The 18,917-nt window shown below is 38.1% G+C and overlaps 1 protein-coding gene across 1 annotated transcript in view; it reads left to right on the forward strand.

Moving 5' to 3' along the window:
- The window catches only part of IRAK1BP1 (interleukin 1 receptor associated kinase 1 binding protein 1), a 38,403-nt gene extending 22,897 nt beyond the window's left edge, over positions 1-15,506 (forward strand). Inside the window, exons 3-4 of the mRNA XM_044005253.1 lie at positions 14,242-14,372; positions 14,459-15,506. Of these exons, the coding sequence (XP_043861188.1) occupies positions 14,242-14,372; positions 14,459-14,723 (396 nt within the window). The 3' untranslated portion in view covers positions 14,724-15,506. The remainder of the gene's footprint in view (positions 1-14,241; positions 14,373-14,458) is intronic.
- Positions 15,507-18,917: the final 3,411 nt, after the last annotated feature.

The raw sequence follows: 18,917 nt of genomic DNA on the forward strand, positions 1-18,917 counted from the left end.
CCTTAACACTATTATTCCATGAGTCAGGTTTTGGTCAACTGAGATAAATATTAACAGAAACAGACTTTTAGTTAACCAAACATTGCAGAGAAATGGACCTGAGCCACAAATAATAAAAATTAATAAAAGCAAATTTTAAATTTCCGTAACAACAGAATGGGAGATAATAGCATCAGATTTTAAGATTCCTTAAATGTGGGACTATGGAATTTTTTTAAATTGTAATTGTTTTTTGTTTTTTTTTTTTAGTGAGGCAATTGGGGTTAAGTGACTTGCCCAGGGTCACACAGCTAGTAAGTGTTAAGTGTCTGAGGCCGAATTTGAACTCAGGTACTCCTGACTCCAGGGCCGGTGCTCTATCCACTGCGCCACCTAGCCGCCCCCAAATTGTAATTGTTAATAATCTTATTTTTAAGAAATGTCCAGCATCCAATCTTACATTAATCTTTTTCTAGTATATTATTCTTTTGGGGTGGAGGGGAGTTGAAATTTTTATTTAAGCATTTTTATTAGTGATAACAATTGTATTTTTTCCCTACATAAGATATCTGCTAGAATTAACTCATGATTCTTATTACAACAGATAAAATTCCTTTCAACTTTATTAGTAATTAGTGTGTATTCTCTTAAATTGCTTTATTGCCTTCTTAACATATTCTACTTTGTATGCAGAGAAGTTCTTTGAAAATCCAGGACACTGTCATGTTCCTGGCTCTAGGGAAGGTTTTGTGAGAGGTTTAAATTTACGAAAATGTGAAATGAGTATATTCCCAAAATGAGGTAATAGGGTAGGAGTACTTAGCCAATCTGTGTGGTAACAAAATGATGAAGGTTTTTTCTATTTTCCCTATAGCCATGCTTAGTCACTTGATTAAAGTCATTTAAGAGTCTTTGTGCCCAGCTCTGTTACTGACTTCATAAAATAAACACATACAGGATGTTTCAAAGCAGCAAAATCAATTGGAAGACAAATTATATGCATATTTTTAGGAGTAGAAGAGTTAGAGAAATTGAGGAAGGGGGAGTTAGTCAAGAAGGACTTCTTAGAGAAGGCAAGTTGAACTACATATCCAAGCAAGTAATAGGGAGAGGTTGGCAGAGAGCTTCAAACAGGGTAAGGAGTCAGGGTTGAAAATATGTGTTTAAAATTCCTATTTTCAGCATCTAGTCATTAAAACCATTAAAGGTAAGCTTACTCCAAGGAAATTAATATAGAGCACAAAGTATTGGAACTTTGAATATATCTATAGATGAAGAGAAAAATAAAGAGTAGTTGAAAAGGAGAAAAACCATGAATGCAGTTCCACAGAATCCAACTTAATGCAACAAACATTTATTAAATACCTGGTGTGTGCCAGATGCTGCACTAGATGATGGGGATATATTTCCTGCACTTAAGGAGTTTAAATTCTACTAAAGGTAGAAGATTTTAAAGAAAAGTACATCTTGCCAATGTCAATTCTGGGAGGGTAAGAAATATAAAAACTGAGAAAATTCCACTGGGTTTCAGCAGATTACTAGTGGCCAAAGAAAGTTTCAGTGAAAAGTTAAAGGTAAAAGCTAAATGTTAGAATGAGGGGAGGGGTGGAGAAAGGAGGAGGAAATGTCATGAGGAAATAAAGGGAGCCAAAGTGAGCCACATTTTTAAAAGTTACCCATAAAAATAAAATTAAAAAGTACAGTATTTAGATAGTATGACTAGTCTAATGGCAAGGGATTAACATTTTGTGATTTGTCCTTAGCTTGGGGTTTAAGGTCATAAAGTTAATTCCATGTTCTCTGGCAAAACAGCCCTTGTTGTCCCAGTAAGATACAAAGTACTATTGAAAGTGTCTTACTTATACCAATTATGGGATGCATGGAGAATTTTACACCCAAAGAGGACGTACAGTTTGAGAAGGGAGGGGTTTTGATACAGTTAATAGCTGTGGTACACAAAGTACAAGTTGGGTTCTATACTAAAAGAAGAGGTGAAAGGAACATATCAAATTGTCAGAGAAAATTAAGTGTTTCTTGAAAAAATACGAAAAAAATCCTCTTTCTGTGTACCCCAGGTATTCTCTTGTTCTTGACAATTCCACAAAATCAGCAAAGTCAAGAGATTAAAACCTCCAGGTCACTTCAGGAATACCATTTGAAACTATTCATACTAGCAAGGGCATGCATATCTGAAAAGGCACATGAAAGAAATCACATAAAAGAACAATATGTTCTTTTCTATAAATAAAATGGTAGATTTGTCAGGTATGCCCAAGCTAAACAGTGGGGCTGTACATAGCCATTAGCCCAGCAAATTGTCTCATTATTGCTGTATGGGCTCAAAACTTCAGTGAATAATCTCAAAATTTTAGATGTAGATTGTCGTGTCATTGAGTACATCCAAATCAACAAGTCTCCCAGAAATCATAAGGATACTTACAAAGCTTATGACTGAATCAACTCATACATAAGTTTCCTTGCCATACTGAGATGCTATTTACTGGGAGGGGAAAATTATTCCTAAGACAGAAGAAGAGATTGCTAAAAAGAAAAAGATATCCTAAAAGCAATTGAAGAAATGAAAACTTGCTCTATAAGAAGAAACATGATATTAACATGCAAATAAAATGAAATTTAAGATTTAAAATAGAATGGAAGAGGTATTTCAAAAAAAGAAAAGAAAAGCATCTGATGAGGCATAGGAGAATTCTAATCTAAAGTATCTAAAGGTAGGTGAATATAATAGTCAGAAGAAAGATGAATGAGGTAGAGCCAAGATGGTGGAGAGAAGTCAGCAAGTTGACTGAGCTATCCTGCAGCTCCCTCAAAAAGAACATTAAATCAAGCCTCTAAATGGATTCTGAAACTACAGAGTCTACATAAAGACAGAGACACACAATCTTCCAACTTGAGATAACTTAGAAGACCTTAGGAAAGGTCAGTCTCACTCAGGCAAAAGGGGAGTGCAGCGCAGCACAGAGGGTTTCTGGGCAAGTCAGCAGGAGGCTCTTGACTACAGCAAAGCAATTGAGGCCCCTTGATCTTGGCTCAGCAAGGTGGTAGCATAACAGGCCAGTTATGAGATCCACCAACACCAGCTGAGAGGGCAGGCTGACAGCTAGAGGGACACCCATGGACAGGCAGGACTGGGCCTGGCCATCCCAGTGCCTGGAGCAAGCACAGGGAACAAGCCCAGGGCAGTGAGGGATCCACAAGCCACAGAGCCAGTGACACAGCCCCTATCCCCCAACACTAGAAGCTTGAAACAGTGACCCTTGTGCCCCAGGAGTAGAGCTCAACTTTAAAAAATAAGCCACAATGTGAGTAAGAAACAGAAAAGGGTTCTTACCATTGAGAGCTTTTGTGTTGACAGGGAAGAGCAAAACACAAACTCAGATGAGGACAATACTCTCAAATTGCCTACATGTGAAGCTTCAAGAGGGAAGATGAATTGGTCTCAAGACCGAAAAGCCTTCTTGGAAGAGCTCAAAAAGGATTTTAAAAATCATTTGAGAGAGGAGCAGCTAGGTGGTACAGTGGATAAAGCACTGGCCCTGGATTCAGGAGGACCTGAGTTCAAATCCAGCCTCAGACACTTGACACTTACTAGCTGTGTGACCATTGCCCCACAAAAAACAAAAACAAAACAAAACAAAACAAAACAAAACAAATCAATTGAGAGAGAAGAAAAAATGGGGAGAGAAATGAAAGCAACACAAGCAAATTATGAAAAAAAGAATCAACAGCATGGAAAAAGAAGCACAAAGATTGACTGAAGAAAAGAATGCCTTAAAAATTTGAGTTGAACAGATGGAATCTAATGACTCCATGAGATACCAGGAATCAGTCAAACAGAATCAAAAGAATGAAAAAATAGAAGAAAATGTGAAATACCTCATTGGAAAGACAACTGACCAGGAATATAGACCCAGGAGAGATAATTTGAAAATTACTGGACTACCTGAAAGCAATGATCAGAAAGAGTCTAGACACCATATTCCAAGAAATTATCAAGGAGAACGGCCCTGATGTTATAGAATCAGAGGATAAAATCATCATTGAAAGAATCCATTGATCGCCTCCTGAAACAGACCCCCCAAAAGGAAAACTCCAAGGAATATTGTAGACAAATTACAGAATTAGCAGGTAAAGGAGAAAATACTCCAAACAGCCAGAAAGAAGCAATTTAAATATCATGGAGCCACAGTCAGGATTGAACAGGAACTGGAAGCTTCAAAATTAAAGGATCACAAGGCTTGGAATATGATATTCCAGAAGGCAAAGGAGCTTGGATTGCAACCAAGAATCAACTACCCAGCAAAACTGAGCATTCTCTTTCAGGGGAAGAGATGGACATTCAATGAAATAGGGGTCTTTCAAGGTTTCCTGATGAAAAGACCAGAACTGAATAGAAAATTCGCTCTTAACATACAAGACTTAAGAGAAGTATAAAAAGGTAAAACGGGAGGGCAGGGGGAGAATTATTCAACAAGGTTAAACTTCCCTACATGGGAAGATCATACTTATAACTCTTGAGAACTGTATCTCTATTTGGGCAGACAGAAGGAGTATACTGTAAAGAATTAGTTCTTATTTGAGGTTTTTATGACCCTATCTTTTGGCTAGAATTTAAAAAAAAAAAATTTCGGCAAACACATTGGTTTGGGGCTCCACAAACCACATGGTGCTCCACCCACTGGTTGCCATCACCATGGCACTGGCACCTCACGTCATCACCACTCGCCGATGCCTACATGGGCCTGGCAAAATTATAATGATTGGAAGCCCAGCAAGGGCAGTCATGTGACTGTCAGAGTGGCCAGCCAATTGGCTGGGGGCTGTGTGTGGTCAGCCTGGAGTCTGCTGGGAAGAAGGGAGGATTTTCGCCATTCTAGCTTGAAGCTGGAAAGCAACAGGACGCTGCTATGTGTTCTCAGCTGATTCCTGGACGTTGGTGTTCAGGTTGTATAATTTCACTTTCCCCATTTTATTTCCTTTCCCTTAATCCTACTGATCCTGTTTGTGTTTTATTTAAGTTCGTTCTTGTTAAATAAATCCTGCTCTGTTTTGAGGAAGGCTGTCTTCTTTCTTGCACCAATATTGTGGTGAGCCACCTAGCTAACACTCCCCAATTAAAAATTGGTCCCTACAATACATAGAGGGTATAAATATAAATTGTCTTTGATGTGATGATATAAAGAAAATTAAAGGGTGAAAAAAAGTATATGGGGAAAAGAGGAAAGGGGAGGTGGAATGCAGTTAATTACATCATATGAAGAGGCACAAAAAACTTATTACAATAGAGGGAAAGAAGGGAGGGATGAGCATTGTTTCAACCTTACTCAGATTTGGTTCAAAGAGGGAATAACATATACGTTCATTTAGATAAAGAAATTTAGCTTATTCTTTAGAGAAGTAAAAGGATAAAAGGGGGAAAGGTAGGGGGGACACTGATAGAAGGGAGGGCAGAAGCAGTGGAGGAAAAGGTCAAGAAAAGGGAGGGGGATGATAAAAGGAAGGGCAGATTGGGGAAGGCAGGGGTCAGAAGCAAAATGCTGGTGAGGAGGAATAGGGTGAAAGAAGGGGGGAAAAGTACAAAGGAGGTTAATAGGATGGTGGGAAATAGACAGTAATAATAACTGTGAATGTGAATGGGATGAACTCTGCCATAAAACAGAAGAAAATAGCAGAGTGAATTAAAAACCAGAATCCTACAATATGTTGTTTACAAGAAACACATTTCAAGCAGAGAGATACACGAAAAGTAAAGGTAAAAGGTTGGAGCAGAATATATTATGCTTCAGCTGAAGTCAAAAAAGCAGGGGTAGCAATCCTTATCTCAGACAAAGCAAAGGCAAAAAAAAGATCTAATTAAAAGAGATAAGGAAGGAAACTACATCTTGCTAAAAGGTACTCTAGATAATGAAGTAATAACAATACTAAACATGTATGCACCAAGTGGCATAGCATCCAGATTCTAAGAGAAGTTAAATGAGCTACAACAGGAAATAGACAGCACAACTATACTAGTGGGGGATCTGAATCTTCCCTCTCAGAATTAGATAAATATAACCACAAAATAAATAAGAAAGAAGGTAAAGAGGTGAATAGAATGTTAGAAAAGTTAGATATGATAGCTGTCTGGAGAAAATTGAATGGGGATAGAAAGGAATATACCTTTTTCTCAGCGGTTCATGGCACATATTCAAAAATTGGCCACGTATTAGGGCATGTATTAGGCCTCAGGCCAAAGACCTGCTGGATGCCCCCAGCTTCGATACAGAGATGTATGCAAGCGAGACTTGAGGACTCAGGGATTAGACATCGGCAGCTGGGAGGAGATGGCCAAGGACCGCGGCCAATGGAGTTCAATACTCAGGAGTAGCTTGCGTGCAGCTGAGATGGGCCTTCAGGCTCAGGAAGAAGAAAAACGAATGAGACACAGGAACCGACGGGCAACAGAGAGCACAGTTTTCTGATGTCCTCATTGCAGCAGGAGCTGCAGCCCCCTTATTGGACTGCACAGCCACACTGTGGCCTGTGGCTCTTCAAGGCACTGATCCATGGTCATCTGGGACTGGTGGAAGCCTACTACTACTACTACTATTAGGGCAAAAAAAACCTCATAATCAAATGTAGAAAGTCAGATATAGTAAATGCATCCTTCTTCAGATCATGATGCAATAAAAATTGCATGTAATAAAGAGCCATGGAAAGGTAGACTGAAAATTAATTGGAAACTAAATAATTTCATTGTAAAGAATGAGGGGGTCAAACAATAAATCATAGAAACAATGAATAGCTTTATCCACAAGAATAACAATAATAAGACAACATACCAAAACCTATGGGATGCAGCCAAAGCAGTGCTTAGGGAAAATCTTATATCTCTAATAAATACTTACCTGAATAAAAAAAGGAAAGAGGAGCTCAATGAATTGAGCATACAACTAAAAAAGCTAGAAAAAGAACAAATTAAAAATCCCCAATACTAAATTAGAAATTGTGAAAATCAAAGAAGAAATTAATAAAATTGAAAGCACAAAAGCTATAGAATTAATCAAACTAAGAGCTGGTTTTATGAAAAAAACAATAAAATAGATAAAACTTTGGTTGATTTGATTTAATAAAAGAAAGAAGAAAACCAAATCACCAGTATCAAAAATGAAAGGGGTGAATTCACCACCAATGAAGCAATAATTAAAACAGTTATCACCTCTATTATTTAAGATTGTACCAGAAATGTTAGCTCTAGTAATAAGAGAAAAAAAGGGAATTAAAGGAATTAGAATAGTCAAAGAAGAAACAGAACTCACTCTTTGCAGATGACATGATGGTTTACTTAGAGAATCCTAAAAAACTACTTGAAACAATTAACAACTTTAGCAAAGTTGCAGGATATAAAAAAACCCACATAAATGACAGAGGAAAGACATTAAATGGACAGAGCTCCTGACGGCATTACCCCAAAACAACAATAAAACAACCCCTGGAGCACCAAAACCCACAAAAAGATGGGCTGAGATTATTTTCCAACCAAAGACAGGAAATGATGTGCTGGGCTGCTAGCAGAGTCCAACCTTGTGATTGCACTGACACAGTCCCCAGGCAGCTACACCAGAGAAACTTACCCCTGAGCCTCTGAAACTGCTGCAGCACCAGCATCTTCTAGAACAAAGCTTATGGTCAGGTGAGAGGGCTGAACAGCTCGCTGGGGTTTGGGGGGGGGAGGAAAGAGAATACAGGGGTGTCTGCAGGACCTAAGGAGGAATTTGACTATCCCACCCCCATGGAGAACCAGGAAGAAATCTTGAGCAACAGGAGGCCCAGGTGGGAGAGGGGCCCAGGCTCATCGGAGCTAAGGACAACCACAGCCAAAAAGTTCTGATGGCTAGTTAATTAGCAAGTTGTCTTGAGGTTATCTTCAGACCAGAGAATAGGCCAGTTGAGAGAAAAAACCTTCCCTCCCTCAAACCAAAACACTTGGGACCCTCTGAAGCTTAGGACAGTATAGCTTGGAAGTAGGTTCCCACTGTAAGAGGGAGTTAAAAGTCAAGTAAAAGACAGCATGATGAGCAAGTAAAGAAAGTTGAGAACTATAGAAGGTTTCTTCAGCAACAAGGAAGATCGAGGTGCACCCTCAGAAGAGGATAACAACCTCAGGGCCCCTACATCCAAAGCTTCTAAAAAAAATATGAATTGGTCTTGGGCCATGGAAGCACTCAAAAGGAACTTTGTGATCATTTTTTTTGGGGGGGTGAGGCAATTGACGTTAAGTGACTTGCTCAAGGTCACACAGCTAGTAAGTGCCAAGTGTCTGAGGCTGGATTTGAACTTAGGTACTCCTGACTCCAGGGCCGGTGCTCTATCCACTGCACCACCTAGCTGCCCCTCAAAATGAACTTTGAAGAGAAAGTAGGAAAGATAGAAGGAAGATTTAGAGAGGTGGAAGAAAGAATGGAAAGAGAAATGAGAGTGATGCAGGAGAGTCATGAGAAAAAAGTCAACAGCTTGAAAAGCCAAATGGAAAAGGAGATACAAAAGCTCTCAGAAGAAAATAATTGTCCAAAAATTAGGATTGAACAAATGGAAGCTAGTAACTTTATGAGAAACCAAATGAATAAAAGCAAATCCAAATCATCATAACTGTTCCCTTCCCATGATATTTAACTTCTTTTACCTTATTCCTCCTCAAAAGTGTTTTGCTTCTGACTGTCCCCTCCCTGGCTCTGCCCTGCCTTCTTTCACCCTTTCCTCCTTATCCTCTTCCCCTCCTACTTTCCTATAAAGCAAATCCAAATGAATAAAAAAAGAGAGGGCAATATGGAATATCTCCTTGGAAAAACAGCTGACCTGGAAAATAGATCTAGGAGAGATAATCTGAAAATCATTGGACTACCTGAAAACCATGACCAAAATAAGAGTTTAGATCATCTTTCAAGAAATTGTCAGGGAAAATTGCCCTGATGTTCTAGAAGCAGAAGGTAAAATGGAAATTGAAAGAATCCACCCATCACCTCCTGGAAGAGATCCCAAAAGGAAAACCTCCAGGAATATTATAGCCAAATTCCAGAGTTCCCAGGTCAAGGAGAAAATATTGCAAGCAGCTAGAAAAAGGAATTCAAATACTGTGGAGCTACAATAAGGATAAAACAAGATCTAGCAGCATCTACATTAAAGGACCAGAGAGAGCATTGAATATGATACTCCAGAGGGCAAAAAAACTGGGACTGCAGCCAAGAATCACCTACCCAGCAAAAGTGAATATAATCTTTCAGGGGGGAAAAATGGAACTTCAATGAAAAAGAGGATTTTCAGGCATTTGTGATGAAAAGACCTGAAATGAATAGAAAATTTGACTTTCAAATATAAGTCCCTAGAGAAGCATAAAAATGTAAACAGGACAAAGAAATCATGAGGGATATTAAAAGATTAAACTGTTTATATTCCTACATGGAACAATAATACTTTGAACTCATAAGAACTTTCTCAGTATTAGGGCAGCTGAAAGGAATACACTTAAAGGACACAGGTCTGAACTGAATATGAAGGCGTGATATCTGTAAAGCATTTATTTTTTTTTATCCTTGTTTATTGTGGGGCAGACAGGGTGGGGTGGCTTATATCTGGGGCCAGATTTGGGCTCAGGGCCTCCTGGGTCCAGGGCTGGTGCTTTGTCCACTGTGCCACATAGCTAACCCATGATAACATCTTTAAAATAAAGTTAAGGGGTAAGAGAAATGCACTGGAAGAAAGGAAAAGGGAGAGTTAGACCGGAGAAAAGTAGCTCACATAAAAGAAATAAGAAAAAGCATATGATGGGGAAGGGAAGAGGGAGAAGGAGTAGGGAAGTGAGTGAACCTTACTATCATCAGAATTGGCTCAAAGAGGGAATAGCACACATACTCAAGTGGGTATAGTAATATATTTTGCCCTGAGGGAAAGTGGGAGGGGAAGAAAATAAGAGTGGGGGGAAGGAAGGAAGGGCAGGTTCAGGGAGGGAGAAGTAAAAACCAAAACACTTTCAAGAAAGGTGAAAATGTTTTGCATAACTGCACATGAATGACATGTTGAATTGCTTGATTTCATAGGCAGGGTTGAGGAGGGAGGGAGGGAGGAAGAAAATTTTGAACACAAAATTAGCTCAAAGACTTTAATCTCATCAGAGTTGGCTCAAGAAGGGAATAACATACACACCCAATAGGGTGGAATAATCTATCTAACCCTATAGGAAAGTAGGAGGGGAAGAGGATAGGGAGGAAAGGGTGACAGAAGGGAGGGCAGAGCCAGGGAGGGGACAGTCAGAAGCAAAACACTTGAGGAGGAATAAGGTAAAAGAAGTTAAATATCATGGGAAGGGAATAGGATAGAGGGGAACAGTTATGATGATTGATTATAATGGCAAAATATATGGTACTTACTGGGCTATTGTGGAAAAAAAACTTTATCAAGTTTAAGGTACTATATAAAAGTTACAATGAACAGGATGCTATCAGAAAAACCTGGAAAGACCTACATGAACTGAAGCAGAGTGAAATGTACTGTATACAAAAGAATAGCAATAATGTCAGATGATCTGCTGGGAAGCACATGCTTATTTTCAGCAATGCAGTGATCCAGTATAACTCAGAAGGACTTATGAAAATTGCAATCCATCTACAGAGAAAGAACTGATGGTATCTGAAAACAGATTGAAGCATAATGTTTTTAACAGTTCCTTAATCTGAAGTTTTGTTTTTATCTGTTTTCTCTCACAACCTAGCTAATGTGGAGATGTTTTCCATGACCACTCATCTATAACTTGTATTGAATTGCTTGAGTTCTTGGGGGTGGGGGGTGGAAAGGGAGGGAAGAAGAGAACACAGTGTCTTAAAAAATTGATGTCAAAATTTGTTTTTACATATAATTTGGAAAATAAAATTCTAAACAATTTTTTTAAAATAAACTAATGGTAGATAATATAAAATACCTGCCAAGACAAACCCAGGAACTCTTTGAACACAATTGCAAAACACTTTTAACACAAATAAAATCAGATCTATATAATTGGAAAAATGTCAATTGCTCATGGATAGGCTGAGCTAATATAATAAAAATGACAATTCTACCTAAATTAATATACTTATTCAGTGCTATCCCAATCAGACTACCTAAAAATTATTTTACAGAGTTAGAAAAAATAATAACAAAATTCATCTGGAAGAAGAAAAAGTCAAAAATATCAAGGGAACTAATGAAAAAAAAATGCACAGAAAAGTAGGTTAGCCATACCAAATCTGAAGCTATACTATAAAGCTGCAGTCATCAAAACTATTTGGTACTGGCTAAAAAATAGAGTGGTGGATCAGTGGAATAGGTTAGCCACAGGAGACACAGTAGTAAATGGCTATAGTAAACTACTGTTTGATAAACCAAAAGATTTCAGCTTCTGGCATAGGAACTCAGTATTTGACAAAAACTGCTAGGAAAACTAGAAGATAGTATAGCAGAAACTAGGCATAGACTAATATCTTACACCATATACCAAAATAAAGTCAAAATGAGTACAAGATTTAGGCATTAAGGGTGATACCATAGATAAATTAAGAGAGGAAGGAATAGTTTACCTCTCAGATCTATGGAGAGGAAAACAATTTATGTCCAAACAAGAGATAGAGAATATTATGAAATGCAAGATGAATGACTTTGATTACATTAAATTAAAAAGGTTTTGTACAAACAGAAGCAATGCAGCCAAAATTAGAAAGGAGGCAGAAAGCTGGGAAACAATTTTTACAGCCAGTATTTCTGATAAAGGCCCCATTTCTAAAATATATAGGGAACTAAATCAAAATTATAAGAATGTAAGTCATTTCCCAATTGAGAAATGGTCAAAGGATATGAACAAGCAGTTTTCTGATGAAGAAATCAAAGCTATCTATTGCCACATGAAAAACTGCTCTAAATAACTATTGATTAGAGAAATACAAATTAAAACAACTCTGAAGTACCACCTCATACCTATCAGATTGGCTAATATGACAAAAAACGGAAAATAATAAATGTTGGAGCTGTGGAAAAATTGGAACACTAATGAATTGTTGGTGAGGCTGTGAACTGACCCAGCCATTCTGGAGAGCAATTTGGAACTATGCCCAAAGGGCTATGGGAATGTTTATACTCTTTGACCCAGTGGTACCACTCCTAGGTCTGTATCCCAAAGAGATTATAGAGGAGGGAAAAAGACCCACATGTACAAAAATATTTATAGCAGCTCTCTTTGTGGTGGCAAAGAATTGGAAATCGAGAGAATGCCTATCAATTGGAAAATGGCTAAACAAGTTGTGGTATGTGAATGTAATGGAACACTATTGTGCTATAAGAAACAATGATCAGGAGGAGTTCAGAGAAACCTAGAAGGACTTACACGTACTGATGCTTACTGAGAGGAGCAGTACCAGGAGAACATTGTACACAGTTACAGCAACATTGTGTGATGAACAGTGGTGATAGACTTGGCTCTTCTCAGCAGTGCAGTGATCCAAAACAATTTCAAAGAACTCATGATAGAAAGTGTTCTCAACATCCAAAAAAAAAGAACTGTGGATTATGAATGCAGATTGAACCATACTGTTTCTACTTTTGGGCCGGTTTTTTTCCCCTTCTTTTTTGAAGTTTTTCCCTTGTGCTCTGATTCTTCTTTCACAATATGACTAATGCAGAAATTTGTTTAATGTGATTGTACATATATAAACTATATCAGATTGCTTTCTGTCTTGGGAATTGGGGAGGCAAGGGAGGGTAGGAGAAAAATTTGGAAATAGAAATCCTATGAAAACAAATGTTGAAAACTATCCTTACATGTAACTGGAAAATAATAAAATACTTTTATTTTTTTAAAAATGTTCAAACTGGATGCCCCATAAACAACTTAAACACTCACCAAGTCCAAAATTTAACTCCACATTCCCCCTAAAACCTTCCCTACCTTCTGTACATCCCTATTACTGTCACAAGACATTATTCTCCCAGTCACCAAGACTCACAACATGGGTGCCATCCTCAGCTCGTCACTTTCATTTATCCCCGACCCCCATATCCAATCATTTGTCAAGTCTTCTTGTTTTTCCTTCATTGTACCTCCAGTCTGTTCTTTTTTATGACACTGCCACCACCCTTGTTCAAGCCCTCCTTGCCTCATGCTTGAACTCTTACAAGAACCTGAGGGTTGGCCTTCCTGTCACAAGTCTCTCCCAACTCCAATCCATCCTCCACTCGGCTTTCAAGGGGATCTTCATAAATTTCAGTTCTAACCTCTCTCTCTCTCTCTCTCTCTCTCTCTCTCTCTCTCTCTCTCTCTCTCTCTCTCTCTCTCTCTCTCTCTCACAAACACACACACACACACACACACACACACACCCCTTCCAGTGGCTCCCTGTCATCACCAGGATCAAATATAAAATCTTCTATTTGTTGTTCAAAGCCACTCATGACCTGCCCCCTACAATTTTGCTAATCTTCCTACACCTTAACCTTTTTCTGCTGTTCTATGATACTGGCCTCCTTGCTATTTCTAAAACAAAGTGCTCCTTCTCCTGACTTAGTATTTTCTCTGGCTTCCCTGCTAGCCAGAATGCTCTCCCTCCTAATCACTACCTTGCTGCCCTGGCTTTCTTCAAATCACACCTGTTATGAACCTTTTCTGGTTCATATTAAAAGGGTAGACAGTACTGCTTAGTACCTAACCACTGAGACTGCCCCCAATTCATGTATCTTTGTTGTACGTTGTTGTTTTTGTGAATGTTATCTTAGATTAGACTGAACTCATTGAGAGAATGGACTGATTTTTACCTTTCTTTGTATCCCTAGCACTTAGGACAGTGCCTGGCATATAAATGCTTAATAAATGCAAATTGACTACGAAATTATAATTTCTCAGATTATGCTTTTTTTTTTTTAGTGAGGCAATTGGGGTTGTGACTTGCCCAACATAAGAAACTGATAGCATTTGGGGGGGGGGGCAATGGGAGTTAAGTGACTTGCCCAGGGTCACACAGCTAGTAAGTGTTAAATGTCTGAGGCCGGATTTGAACTCAGGTACTCCTGACTCCAGGGCCAGTGCTCTATCCACTGCGCCACCTAGCTGCCCCTATGCTTTTCTTTTGTACTATTTCCTACTCCAGACTATTGTCTTGGTGCTTTATTTTTCCTCTGTACACTCAGAGGAATCTGAAACAATGCAGTTGACAATAAAATAATTTTAACTATCATTTTCATTTACAGGTCTGCATTACATTCACCGAATTTGGAAAAATGCAGGATGTTTGTAACCTTCTTGTTGAAAAACTAGATAGTTCTGTTATCATCAGTCCTCCTCAGTTTTACCATACACCAGGAGCTATTGAGAATCTTAGGTAAGTTAAGCAAATTATTAAATAAAATTTTCTGTTATTATGGCTTGTTAATTGTCTTTAATATTATTATGTTTTTTATTCCCAAGACGTCAAGTCTGTCTCTGTGCTGTTGGCAATGCATGGCGAAAAGCTCAAGAAGTATGTCAGCTTGTTGGTCAATCACTTGGAAAACCTTTATTAATCAAAGAAGAAGAAACCAAAGAATGGGAAGGTCAAATAGACAATCAGCAGTTATCTGACCTAACAGGTTCCCTAAGTATACAACAGAAAATCCAAGCTGCAACTATATATGCTTCTTCCAGGGTATTTTTAAACTTTGAGGTTAAGAAAAAGGAAAAGAAAAAAAAATGATTTAAAATTCTTTATAACCAAGCATTTTTCATTTTTGTATCTAATTGCCCAAAACCATGATTAAATTTGTATAATTTTTATAAAGTTTTTCTTTATACTAAGATTAATATTTTATATAGAATGCCAAATTTTATCTGTCAGCTAAAAACATGGACCCTACAGCAAACTTAAAATCTGTGTTCCTCATTTTCAATTTTTGTTTTCAATTCCCATTTTCTCCACATTTTTCTTAAATTGTAATATATCATTCTTTTTATGTTTTTTTTTTTATTTTGTGAACAGAATTTGGTGTTATAGTACTTGTATTATTAGGTATCTTTTCTCTATTCCTGAATTTAAAAAAAAAAAAACTTTTAGACCTTGATTTTCACGGACATGAGTGCTTCTATTCATTTTTTACTGGTTTTTGTTTTGTTTTTAGTCTTGTACCATGTTCAGTAGATGCATTAAACATTAGTTTTCAGTGGAGTATTATCATAAATTAATCTGTCCTGTTTCATTACATGACTACAATTTTACATTTAAATGTGTTTCAGGTTCTGCACTACAATCCAAAACTGCCTAAACTAAATATTTTATGAAATACTAAATGAACTTGAAAATAACTGGATGCCAGTTAAAAACTAAGTAACTTCATTTTTTTAAAAGTAATTGATGAAATTTTGTAAAACTGAAAATGTGGAACCACCAGCATGCACTGTTGAGCTTAAGTTTCATATTAAAGGGATGCAACAAAACGAACAAAATCATTAAAATATGCTCAGCTGGGGCAACTAGGTGGCACAGTGGATAGAGCAGTGGCCCTGGATTCAGGAGTCCCTGAGTTCAAATCCAGCCTCAGACACTTGACACTTACTAGCTGTGTGACCCTGGGCAAGTCACTTAACCCCAATTGCCTCACAAAAAAACAAACAAACAAAAATAACATTAAAACATATTAAAGGGATGCATAGTGCTGTTTCAAGGAGCTTATAATTTTTTTAAGTCAAAGTTGGGCTAATACAGCAACTAAAAAAGTGAGTAGATAGTAAAATTGTAGTCACTTGAAGAATGGAGTAAGTGAGCATTTACTTGGAAGAGGCACAACTTTAGCTTCAGTTATAGAGAAAGAATGATACAGAATGGTAGGCAAATGATCGTTATAAAAATATGATGATTTAAGTTTCAGCATTTGGTGAATGATACAACATTTGGGGAACCTTAAAACAGTTTTGATCATACTGAAGGATGAGCTGGTATGGACTAAGAGAAGAAAGCAAAAAACAAAACAAGACCATTTGAAGTTTATATTTTATATAAATGATAAGTAGGGATTTTAGCTATAAAATCCAGTATATATATTTGAAGGAAAAAGAAAAAAGTTGACTGCATTTTAAGTACTTTTAGGGTAACGACTATGCCTTATTCTTGAATTTTCCTTAGCACTTTATATAGTGTTTTGCAGAACCATAACTAGTAGTAGGACTTTGGCCTGTCATGTCACTAACAGCTGTGGATCCCGAGGGGTACAGTACCCCACCCTTTTATCAGAATTTAAAGAGTTATAAACCAGGACCTCCTCAAGCTACTTTGGTTTTAACATTCTGGGCACTTCCCTTTCAAGCCCAGGCCACAGATGTGAGCTATATACCCGCACAGGGGGGATGGCCATGGAGGACTGGAAAATTGTATAGCTGCCTCACCTCCTATCCACACAATTCAACTGCCTTCAGCAGACTATAAATCTGCCTACCCAGCAGTTCTCTCCTGTGGGTGTATCAAGATTTTTCTTGTTTAAAATGTATTAGACACTCATGAACCATAAAAATCCAATTAAAATCATTTTAATATTTAAAGTTTTCAAATACATAATAGCTAGAATAAAAAGGATATAAAACAAAACTCCCATTCCAAAATCTGTAACTGAAGGAAGCACTCCGGTAGCAGTTCAAGCTCCAGAAACATTTCTTAAACCCTTCTCCCACCAAACCACAAGGCCTGCAAAGCACCAGTGTAACAATTGGAATGATGCCACCTGCTGGAGACTTACTGTAGGAAAGCTCCAACATGAGGAGAGGGCCTCTGAGGGCAGGACCATGCAGCCTTCTTTGGCATCAGGAAGTGACATTGCCTTGTGGGAGGAAGAAGGGGGAGGCTGGCGCTCTGACTCTCTCTCTTTCCTGAGGACTCTGGTGTAGAAGGGCGCTAGGAATGCTCTCTCCCTTTAATAGATAAATGAATCTAGGCCTTTCTCTCTCTCTACCAAATTCTTATTCTCCTTAATAAATGCTTAAAAGTCTAACTCTTGCTAAAGCTTATAATTTATTGGCAACCATTCATTAGATATTTTTGACAGACTAGCTAGAATTTTAGCCCTTACACCAGGTAAAGTTAAACAAAGGCAGAGGATATGCTATGGCTACACCAGTGACAAGAGCCCCAGAAGCTGTCTCCAACTCCCACTAAATCCCACCTGCTAGGGAAACAAGGTTCCAGTAATTTTCTGGGGAACCTTTATTCACCATGAAAATGATCTTAAAGCAACTCTAAAAACTAGAGACCAAGCTGAAATTTTTAAAAATGCACAAACCAATGTAAACATTTCTTTTTAAATGGCAAGACAATGTCAGGAATAATTCATTAAAGTGTTTTAAGATAAAATAATCATGGTGGCCAAGAGAAGCACCAAGAACCTTAAGGTCCACCGAATAGGTGATATGTGCAACATTGTTACTGATCCCCATCACAGAGGTGGTCCATCTGAGTTAAAATAGCTAAAAAATTACTACATGTAGCCTATTTTAGGTTAGATGATATTTAGGATATCTTAGATGTTGAAGTTAATGTTTGGGATTCACCCCTAAGTAACCCATCCAGTGTTCTCATGCTCGCCGCCTAAAACTTAGCCCTCCCTAGGTGGGCACCAAATTTTGACTCCTTTAAAAATGTCTCCTGATAACTCCGTTTCATGCAAGGTCTTAAAATTACAATTAAATAAGCCAAAGGATCCCTTTTTGTCCAAGTAAAGTTCAGATTACTGGGATTAAAAACAACAGCAACAAATTTACTTTTCTATGATTAAAAAGCAAAGCCCCTCCCAATAATTCCAAACCTTTTCTGAGGAGCTGTACAAACCATCCAGGGAAAGGAAACTTGCCAATTTTGGGGAATCCAAACTTTTCCCAGTCCCTTTGAAGTGCCAAGAACCTTAAAACCAGGGTGACCATGAATAGAAGATGGAATATGGAAGAGCTGCAAAGTGTCAACTGCAACTATATCCAAGAGTAGTCCATTCTGATCAGTCAAATCTTGAAGGATTAGTCCAAGAAATTTCTGGAGCAGAGAGTGCTTCCCCCTTATTGGACTTGCATTGATTTGTCAAAGACAAAAAGATTGAACACCCAACCCTGATAATCAGAGGTAAGATGAAAAAGTTATTGCTATAAAAGACCATTCCACCACTCCATGATACCAGCTGCCTAGGGATGGTATGGAAAATGGAAAACCCAGAAATTATAACAACTTCAATCCTAAACATTGTTTGTGATAAAATGGATACCCTTGTAATAAGCAATTGTCACACTCATAAACGAAGCCACTTGGGCGTGTATCAGCCCTTGCCTGCAGTAGTGGCTAAACTCCTGTTTCTACTGCCTTCTTTTTCTGGAGAATCCAAGCCCTGTGTCAACCATTCATTTCCAGGGGCTGAGCCTCACCCACCATCAGCATGCTTCTATGCCAGGAATAGTGGTGGTGGTAGTGGTGGTAGAGGGCAAAGGCAAGTGAGTTGGAGAATTATGTTGGACTTCTCAAACACACATCTGCCATCTTAGATGGGCTTTGTATGGCCTAACTAGCACCTACTTAGCAAAAACAGTGTGCTATATCCTATATCCTTGTCACAACCACACACCTACCAAAAGTTTTCCATACTCTGAATCTAGCTTAATGACTTGCTGATGACTAAAACTCTTAAGATTGCTTAAGATCTCTTGTTGAATCCAAAAACCTTTTCTCAGGCTTCATTCTTGTTAAACCCTGCAGTTTTTGACACAATTGACCACCCCATTTTCCTGGGTGTTCTTTCCTCCCTCAGCTTCGTTTAAGTCTCAGCTCTTGTACTACCTTCTATGGGAAGCCTTTCTTCTTCTATCTCTCCCTCATTGTCAAACATATTGATTATGAAAATAGTTATCTTTTTACATGTTATATCAT

This window comes from Dromiciops gliroides, chromosome 4, assembly GCF_019393635.1.
Source record: "Dromiciops gliroides isolate mDroGli1 chromosome 4, mDroGli1.pri, whole genome shotgun sequence".
NCBI classification, from domain to species: domain Eukaryota; kingdom Metazoa; phylum Chordata; class Mammalia; order Microbiotheria; family Microbiotheriidae; genus Dromiciops; species Dromiciops gliroides.